Source organism: Aptenodytes forsteri, unplaced genomic scaffold (assembly GCF_000699145.1).
Source record: "Aptenodytes forsteri isolate BGI_AS27 unplaced genomic scaffold, ASM69914v1 Scaffold217, whole genome shotgun sequence".
Lineage (NCBI taxonomy): Eukaryota > Metazoa > Chordata > Aves > Sphenisciformes > Spheniscidae > Aptenodytes > Aptenodytes forsteri.
The window spans coordinates 4567981-4578385 of record NW_008796222.1 but is presented as its reverse complement, the minus strand read 5'-3'; the positions used below and the strand labels follow the sequence as shown (position 1 = coordinate 4578385).

The 10405-nt window shown below is 35.9% G+C and overlaps 1 protein-coding gene across 1 annotated transcript in view; it reads left to right on the top strand.

Annotated features, from left to right (window-relative positions):
• The window catches only part of RFX6 (regulatory factor X6), a 40102-nt gene that overhangs the window by 2381 nt on the left and 27316 nt on the right, over positions 1-10405 (top strand). Inside the window, exons 2-3 of the mRNA XM_019474603.1 lie at positions 1466-1606; positions 3164-3225. Coding sequence (XP_019330148.1) covers positions 1466-1606; positions 3164-3225 — 203 coding nt within the window. The remainder of the gene's footprint in view (positions 1-1465; positions 1607-3163; positions 3226-10405) is intronic.

Genomic DNA, 10405 nt, shown 5'->3' with positions numbered 1-10405 from the left:
CCGGTGTGTCCGTCAGGCCCGAAGGGGCATTTCTTTAAAAGCTGAGCCGGCAAGGAGGGTTACAGCTCACAGCTCTTTCAGAAATATTTGTCTGGGGTTCTGGGGTTGTGGGGGGGGTTTTTTTCCCCTAGATAAGCTTCGTCTACAAATAAGGACACCCACCCCCAAATTTCTGATTTTTTAAATTAGCAGAGGTTTGTCAGTTAACAGAGACCTCTGTCAGATTCTCGCAATATGTGGCTATCGATGAAATGTAGAAAATCGATGAAATGTATCAAAAATGTAGAAATGAAACTATTTAAGAATTACATTTGTGAATGGATGTTTTAATTATCCTTTTAGGCTATGAATGTTAGATTTTCACTGTCTTATAGTGTATTTTTTTTCATTATATTCTACTATCCATGGAAACTGTAACTGCTTCTTTTTATCTGGGCAAAAATTAACCAAATAACAGGTCAAATTCTGCAGACATTAATTGATAAATGTTTCTATTAAAGCACACTTGAAATTAGGGAGGAGTGCTGTTGAATTAAATGGGAACTTAGTTACCAAATGCAAATCTAGATTTTTTTCCTCCTAACTGAAAAATGAGAGTAATGCAAATTTCCCTGTTTCTTAGTCTAGTTTACATCTGACTTCTGAGTGTAAATTGTAAGGATCTGAGTCTGGAGAGTCAGTGCAAAATTAGTCAGTATGCAGCATTTGCTACACAGTATTTTCTTACAGATTTGTGTAATTTGAGAAATAAATCTATTGCACATCGTCCCAGGAGTAGCAAATAATGTATATTGATAAAGAAAAGAAACAGGGCAACAGTGAAATACCCAGCTGTTACCAAGAGTTCAGTTCAAGTGAAGACAACTAGTTTTTTGATTCAGTTTTTAAAATTTTACTTTAATGACCATCACTAGGCACTTGTATTCTGTAAACTGATTTGGGAAGCTACATAAAAATGCAACCTCTTCAGAAAAAGCCAGTTCTTTGCTTTTCAGTATGGTTTGGTCAAGAAACAGTTTCAGGTCCAGCATGGAAGTTAAAAAGCAGAAGTAGGAAGAAAAGAGACATTAGCCCAGGTGTTACACAGTGGGACAGAAGATGCAAGTTCAAGCCCCTGCTCTATTCAAAGGACAGTCTTTCATAGTCTAGTTAGTGCTCTTATTTTCAGAGCAAGGCTGGCTCTTAGGTGATGATAATTTAATAATTTATAAAAAGCAAAAAAGTCCAGACATTGAAAAAAGACTCGTTAAGAAAAAGTACCTGGTCCCAGATTTTCTGTATTCTGCAACTGCCCTAAGCACCAAGTGTGGAGTCAGTCTCTAGTGTCTGTCTTGTTCAGTAGAAACTCATCTGTGTGCTCTCATGGAAATCTTCAGTAAAATTAAAAAAAAAAAGAGAGCAGTACCAAAAACCAGAAGGAAAATAAGATGGGGAGACATGGCATGTTGCTTCTTAACTCTGGCAGTTTCTTTCTCTATACAGGCTGGAAGAAAACTACATTGTCTGTGAAGGAGTTTGTTTACCAAGATGCATCCTTTATGCACATTATTTAGACTTCTGCAGAAAAGAGAAGCTGGAACCTGCCTGTGCTGCAACTTTTGGGAAGGTAAAGAGTAAATGTCTTCATAATTTGTTAACCTAATTCTTTGATAGCATGATAATTTAGTACACCTGTGTCAAAATGACTCTCAAATTCACGTTTTCTACTGCTAACATACATGGAATCAAACTAACTACACTGTTCCATGTGAAGGGATTTCATGACACCACCTTATAGGAGAGTGAAGCTGAAATTCCCTTTGATTTATTGTTATTTCATATTAAAAAAATGCTTTCTCTCCAGGAGCTTTTTTTTTCCTCTGTTGTTGTCTTCTTTTTTGATGATGGCATTAATAGGGTTCTTTCCACAAAAACAGATCTGACATGGAAGACGCTTTTAATTATACTAAAGGCAGTGTAAAGTGACATGTGACACAAGAAGCAATACAAGAAGGGGAATAAAAATTAATAACACAAAGAGCTCCTGAATGAAAAATTGTTGATTCATCCTCTTTTCTACCCTTCCCTACAATTAATCCTGAAATCATTTAATGAAAGGGAGAGATGTGAACTCTCCAAATTAAATCCTGAGTAGTTAGTGAAACAGGAAACCAAAAATGCTTCAAGGATCATCTTTTTTTAAACACTGCTGATCTAGTAATTGTTCATACATAGCAAAACGCATTAATTTAATTAAATAATAACAATGGATTTAAAATCCAGTTCATAAAATGTTCACTTACTAACTTCTTTCCTCTTGAATTGAATATACTGAGAAAGTGTATGTCTAATTTTCATTACACAGTTTCAGTATAAATGAGGAAGACAGTAGCTTTCCATTTAAACATTGTTTTGACAGTGATCTATCTATTAGATGTATCTACTAGATCGACCGCTATTACTGAATTACTTTTTTACTTAATAAACCTTTTGCCTTAAGCATCATTCTTTACAGGAAGAGTAGGATGTTTTTAGGGCACTAATCTCAATCTCAGGAGTCCAGTGACAGAATGTTTTGCTTGACTTGGATTAAATCACATAACATGAATTCTTTATGTGCAGCATAGAGCTAACAGAAACTTTCATAGGGTTTCAGTGAGCATAAATAAGTGTAAGACTGTCCAGCACTTTGATAGCGGAGGACACAGAAATACCTGTGAGGCAAATATTTGCTTGCTTTAACCTTCAGATCACACTTTTCAAATCGAAAATCAATTTATTTTTTGTTGTTTGACTTTGAAAACAGAATAGCTAGAGGGCAGATCTTTTCCTGGTTCTGTTTAGATCTCTGAAGCAAAAGATGCAGTTGTACTTAGGGACCTGAATGAAACAGGATCCTGGTGAAGAAAATTAGATTTTAAGTTGTAGAAGTGAAAACGGAAAGGAAGAACAGGTGGGAAGGAGTTTATGGGTGGGAAGACTGGAGGTACACAGCGAGATGGACGAGGATGGAAGGATCCCTGCTGTGTAAAACATGCTTACTTGTTTATGTTGTGACATAAGTGTCACAAATATTTATTCATGGACTACATTAGACCATATATTTACACTACGATTTTTCTATGAAGAGATTGCTAAGAAAGTATACCAGTGTTAGAAATTAATACAGTTATTTTCTCTACAGACCATTCGCCAGAAATTCCCTCTCCTTACCACAAGGCGGCTTGGAACAAGGGGCCATTCAAAGTAAGGCACAATTATCTGTGTATCCACTTACAGAATACATTCTAGGAATGACACGTATTTCTATGCCTCCATGATATATACTAATTGGCAGGGGGGTTTATTCAAATGACAAGCTGCAAGTGATAACTTTCATGTATATGATGAAACTGATACAGAGTTTGAGTTTGAAAACATTACTGCAGGCATAATTTCTAAAATTAAACTGATTAAGCTTCTAAAACTTGTCGTTATATTTATAGAGCCATGCATTTGTTGCAAATATATGTCAAAATGTTATATATAAAAAAAATTATATAGTACATTCATCTTTGTTACAGCTGTTCATCTTCCTATAAATAATGTGCAATTTAACTGTGACTTTATTTGCCTTTTGCAAATCTAACAACTTTCATTGTGTTCTCTACATAACAATATGGATTAATTTAAAGACACTAGAAAAAAGCATTATCTTAAACGGAGAAGAAGGTATATGTCTGCTCTTTGTTGTGAGTAGTTTATAAAAACTCTGAAAAGTACACAACCTATAGTGCAGTCATTCCATAAATAATTTTTCCAATTAATACATATATTTGATCCGTGGAATATTAGGCTGTGGGAATAGATCCCAGATAATTATATATCAACTGTGGTGAAATGTTAATTAATTCTGGTTCTGGCATTATGCTTTTGGCCACGATAAAGTTATTGTAAAACTGTGGTGAACAGTGGTAACAACATATTCCCTTACATCCACCCTCCCTCCTATGTCCTGATATCAAGACTGCTGAGGAAGGACTGATGAATTGTACCCAATCTGATTTTGGTTTTTAATAGGGGAATGCTACTTCTTAAGGAAACGAAAAACTGTGTGGTGTACTGATGTAAGGAATGTAGAGAAGTCAAAATAATGCTCTAGGGTATTCCTAGTGTCAAGCTACGAGTTAGGTAATTCTAGGAAACTTCGATCCCTGTTTGGGGAGTCAAAAATACAACAGTTCTCTGTATTGCCTGAAACCAAGACTGGCTCTGAGCTTTTCTGAGTGTTGTGCTTTAAATTGTTATTTCAGTGTTTATCAATATCTGGTTTTAGAAAATATTTAAACCTAAATAGTGTGCCCATACCGCTCTACATAAAATAGGACTGGTTAAATAATTTTGTTCTTTTAAAATAACTCTCCAAAAACTTAACGTTTTCAATCCCAAATCAAATTTAGACCAGATCCTTATCTGTATATTTCTATTGATTTTGAAACAGGTTTTCCTAAAAATAAGACATTGGTATGAGGAGCAAATTAGGATAGATACTGTGTCTAGCTTTCTGTGTATACACAGAAATTAAACATTTATTATTAATGCCTATATTTTAGGAGATGCATGCCTTTAAATATGTGAGTAGCCCTAGGATTTTTCTCATGCTTAAAATTATAAATGTGTTTATGTACTTACTGAATAAGATTCATGGAACTCTCCATGACTTATAGAAGAAAGCGCAAAGAGTTGATGGTTTACTGAAACAAAACTAAACCCCAGAAAATTATCAAAGAAACATCTTGCTAATGAATAAGATAGAAAACTAGAATACTGGTAGTAACAGAAGAAACTCAAAACATTCTGTTTGTTTGGAAAAACCTTTATTTTGAACAACTTAGCCTTGAAAGACAAAGTTACTCTTGTCTTTCAGTAATTTATAAGCAAAACTCAAAATGAAAGGAGACTGAAAAGGCAAAAAACTACAAGATTGTGGTTTTCCTAAGTGCTTTGCAATATATTAGGAATGTCTGAAAGATGCGTTGTATACTTTTATAATTTTGGGGGGCTGTTTCATGCTGTTACACTTGGTTTTCTTCTGCCTTAGAAATATAAGAAATAGCCAGTTGATTCCACCACAAAGACATTCTTTTTCTTGAATATTTCTCAAGTGTTTATTTTAAATAATCGTTAATAAAAATAAAATCGAAAGGAAATAAAGCCTGCATAGAATATTTTTCCTTTTTTAACAGGGAACAGTTCTTGCACAGTCTACACAAATTTGTATCACAGTCTTACAAATTTGTAATCCATTGATTTTTTTCAGGAGAGAGTACACAATCTGTATTGTACAGAGGAAAATTGGAACTGAAGTTCATTTCTCTTTTTGTAGATGACCTATAGACGCTGAATAGAGGGTTTTTGAGGAGAGTTACTATTAGAAAGGTTATTTATAGGCAAAAAGAAGGATTTCATTTATTGTCTGCTGTGGTGAAGTTCAGCTATGGTTACAGGATAAGCTGACGTAGACTTAGCTTTGCAGATGGATATTTGCTGCTGGTGTTGTGTTTTAAGTTTTTAGGAGATCTGGCATTCACAATCTCTGCAGGAATATTTGGCAGCCTACTAATTCATCAATGTCTTGGTTAAGTAAGTCTTAGTCAGGTTCATAACCTAACATATTTTGAGAATCACTTTCAAGTTATAATGAATGAGAGAATACAAGTGGAAAAGTCTCCCAAGTGCTCATTATATTTTTGATCTGACATATCTAACAAATTGATAAACAAGATCCAATCAGGATCCAAACTTCCAAAACGTATCATGTGTCTGCATAATTTAAAGCACAGTAAGTCAACGTCTATTAAGTAAAGGGGCATGTTTCAAATCTAGTTTTTGACATGGGAATCTAGCTACAGAATTAATTGTGTTGGGACGTGTGTCACTATATGCCCCTTTTCTCTAAGACATTTAACAGTATTAGCACAGAAGTACCTCATGCCCAGCATTTCTTCAGCAGATCCCATATCCCTACTGTCCTTGGTGGTATTATGTGCCATATTTTCATATGGATTAACTGTTCTTGAACAATTTCCTCAAAGGGATGAGGCATCAGCAGGTTTTGTTTGAACATCTGGCATTTGTTTCTTCTTATTTTTTTTCATCAGAGTTTTCCTCAGAGACTTTTCCTCTGCAGTTGTCGTTTCCACTAAGGTACATTTACATTGTTCTTGCTGTGCAAAAAAGGGCCTCACAAAAGGCACAAATGACAATATCTCCAGTTCAGAGACTGAATACAGCAGCAAGTAGTCATAGGGAAGTGGCAGTATAAAATAAAAATCTGATTATTATTTGTCTATCTCTGATGTTGTGCAGCATATTGCCCTCAGAACCACAGTCTCACTGAGGAGCAAATTCATTTCAGCTTTCACCAGGTAGCTGTTAGTCCTACAAGTATCATTTACAGAAGTATTTCCATGAAATTAATAAGGAAATTAAGGGACTGTTCATCAGTTTCAGTAAATGATTAGTTACCCTCTGCTTTTATGTCAGCATGGACTCTAAATGTTGTAAGCTGTTTCTGTGTGGAACAAAGCTGGGTTACTGGGACTGGTAAGAGATGCTTCTTACTAGCAATTAAATCCTATTTTTTTAAGCATGGTAGTGTAGTGACATTGTTTTTTTTCTGTTGTTGCTATCATTATTTCGATATAATGTTAGTAGGAGCAGTAATAGTACTAACTATTCCTGACAGTGATGTTTTGTATTGTGGTATTGCCTAGGAGCTCTGATCATTGTCCAGGGCTCTGCCGAGCCAGATGCTACAAAAGCATGAAAGGAAAAAGACAATTCCTCTCCAATGGAAGCATTGTTCTCATATTGCAAAGAAAGGCTAACTCCCCAGGAATAGAGTTCCTTGCTGCGCACTGCATGCATACACAGTAATGTATCGATAGAGCCTGGCTGTGGTCAGAAGAAAGCAAAGAAAATCAGTTCCCTTTTCCATCATCTTCAAGGTGACAGAAGTTGTTTTTCTCCCACACCGAAACAAGGCCAAGCTCTTTCTAGCATTCTCATGAGCACAAATTGGATTTGAGAAAGAACTGCTGCTCTAAGGTGTGGGACACAGGTGCTACTCTAAGGTGTGAGATGATACACGAATGTTAGTTCCTCCTCTGATTCCAAGCAGCATTTGTCATCTCCTGTTCTGGGCAAAGGAGAGACTTAAAAATGGGTCTAATAAATCCTAGAACTTTGAGTCAGAGTCTGTCTCTCTGTGTTTACATCCAACAAAGCATTTGTACAAAAGTGTTAATACTACAACACTCATTTAAACACTTGGCCAAGAAGGTACAACACATTGAACACAATTTTGTTAACAAAGTTCATTCACCAAGAAGGTACAACACATTGAACACAATTCTGTTAACAAAGTTCATTCGTCTCTCATATGCCCATGCTAATCACTCCAGACTGCTGAATGTAGGCGAAGTTTTCTATATTCCTGCTGAGTGGAAGAAGAACCAGCACAATAAATACTGCAAACTGCTCTCTTAGATTAGGATTTCATAAGCAACAGTTGTCTGTGCAGCAGATTCTGAATCCGCCTTTTTGCATAGGTAATGTTGAACATACTGTGGTCACTGCTAGAATTCAGTTATAATTTTCACGGTGCATGAATTACCTGGAGCAGCTATTCGGGAAAACGTACATACTGCTGAGTCCATACACACAGAAAACTGTTTGAGCTCAAGTTACAATTTAATTTCTTTGTAGACTTTGATCAATGGTGAATCTTAGCTTTTATCCATCATGTCTGAAAACTATTATCTTACTTATTAGGAGTGATTTAGTGGGTTAATAAAACTGATATGGCAGCTGGCCCCGTGATAACAAGTTATTGCAAGTCCCTGAACAGCTTAAGCCTATCATTTTCTTATCAGCTATCATTTGTGTCATTGTATGCTAAAACCAGGACTACTAGTTGTGTAGGAACATATGTTACAACAAACCACTGAAATTAAAAGAGGAAAGCAGTTCAGCTTGTTTTTTAAAAGGTTTGTTACAAAAATTGAGAATGAGTTCCTTATGATGACTGGATTAATTTTATTAATTATACAATAGAAAAATAAGTAGTAAAATAAATATATACTGTACACACACATAGAAATATGCATATAAGGAGACAGAAGGAAGGTACTTGAAGTTGTAGGCTAAAGATGTTATCGGTGTGTCTGGGATGGGCATACTACTCTCAACAGGGAGTCAAAAATAAGCTATTCAGCTAATTACTTTGGCTTGTAAGAGAATAAAAATCTTCATATCTTATTACTCTGTGAAGTATGCCAGACAGAGCTTGAAAAGTAGAAGTTACAATTTTTTTCATTGCTTCTGTGTCATGACTGGAAAGCTGTATTTTTTAGTACTAAAAATTCAACTACACAAATCGCTGAAGAAAATCAGAATAACTGCTATGCCTTTAAGACATGTTAAATAGGTATTGAAATATCTATTCTCTACATAACAAAATGTCACAATGGTGAATTCTGGCATCTTGGGGCAGTCCAGAGCAGGAACAAGTATATCGCCTACTACTGGAAACCCGAGAATCCAAATCATACAATAGTTCCTGTTTCTAGCCCAAATATGTTAATATGAATTAAATGTTGAATAATCTAGATATTGAATCCTAACTTTGTAAAGAAGTAATGCTTTTCCTTGCCTCTGGCCCACTCCAACTTTAGCAGGAGGGAATTCCAAATTTCTGGTGAAAGTGTGAAGTTTTATTTTTAGAATTTAAAAAATGACATGGGATTGAAACTGGGAAATTTAGGGGGTTGGAATGAGATGTAGGCAACTGCTTGCTTATGTGGCCAATGACAAATGTGCAGATAACATTGTTAAAGAAGCAGTCACAGCTCTATTTTGTTTTTCATCCTGTTCAATGCACAACCTTTGCAATGTCAAGACTAAGTAAATGCTATTATTTCAAAGAATCCATACATGTATATTTTCAATACCTCTTGTGTCACATCTGAAATTACTTCATTTTAACGAAAGAAGAAAAAATGTTCATGCCTTTAGCATTTGTGTCAGAACTCTGTCAGATATTAGGAATTTCCAGATCCAGGTCTTTGGCCCAAGTCTATCGGTTTAATACTCCTAAAGCAAAAGTAGTGGTTGAAAACCTTCAGGACTTTAATTCACAACATAGGTGACACAGTACTGTATGTGAAACAGAGGACAACTGTCTAGCATTATGGCATTTAATGAAAGGTCCCATTGGCATCCTAAACCACCTTGAGGTGTCACTTTGCTTTGATCAGCCAACTCCAACTTTAATGGATAAAAAGGGAACTGCTATGAGCGGATGGTCCTATGTCTGAGCTTCTGAGTATTAACAGGTATTTAAAAACGGTCAGTTCACCACATCACCACCCCTCAGAAAAATACACTTACAGGGCAAGAAAACTTACCAGGAAAAGGCGAGAAACTTTTGGCCTTCCTGTGGGTCGCCAGGTACTACTGCGATCTAGTGGTGTTATGTAGACTCATCAGTTTCAGGCAAACAGTAAAAGCTATGATGTTTAACAGCAGCCACTTTCTGTCACATGTCTTGGCTGTAAAATCCTGAATGCACGCAACAGTCTGTCCAGAAACAGAATGACTATTTCAGCCGAGATTTTCAAAGCTACCTAGGCTAAGCAAATATATCATCCTAATGAACGTTTTCTTAAATATCATTTGTATCTAATGCCTTTAGTCAGCTTTGTAAATATAAAGCATTTGAGGGTTTTTTTCTTATCTGTGACTGTCCCATATAAGAACCAACAGTAAGATTGTGATTGTTTTTCAATGAGCATCACCAGGAACAGCAGAGATGAGCCGAAAACTTTTGTTTATGTGTTCTATGAACTATTTGCTGGGGGCTTTGTGTCTTAAGAGTGCATTTCTTCAAGCTTTTGAGAAGTTTCAGTGAAATTAGTGCAACGCATTGCAAAGTGTTACCTCTATGTTATGCTTGGTTTACGTGCAATGTACTTGAACTACAAGTGTTATTTTGAAGCAGTTCAGTTAAACCAGCTGCCATGGTGTTTTCAAGCTAACTTTAGTAAAAAAACAAATGATCCTGAGTATACTGTCCGTAACATTCTTAGACAAATTTGGTTTAACACAATCAGTTTTTAAACCTATTGAGTGGAATTTATAAGACAGGGCCTATCACCTTTGATAGATGAACTCAAGCAAACTTTGCTATGACTGGTAAAGAAAGAGCTGCCCCCAGCTTGCTCTCCTGCCCTTATCCTTGAAGGTCACTTCTTTTGTAGCAAAATCAGTGGAAAGTAATAAGTATCTACTGCACAGCCAGTTTTCTTAGCACCAATCCACCCTCTTGAGTGTCTTTGGTTAAGGTGCTGGGCTCAGCACTGCAGAGGCTGAGCAATAGGTACGT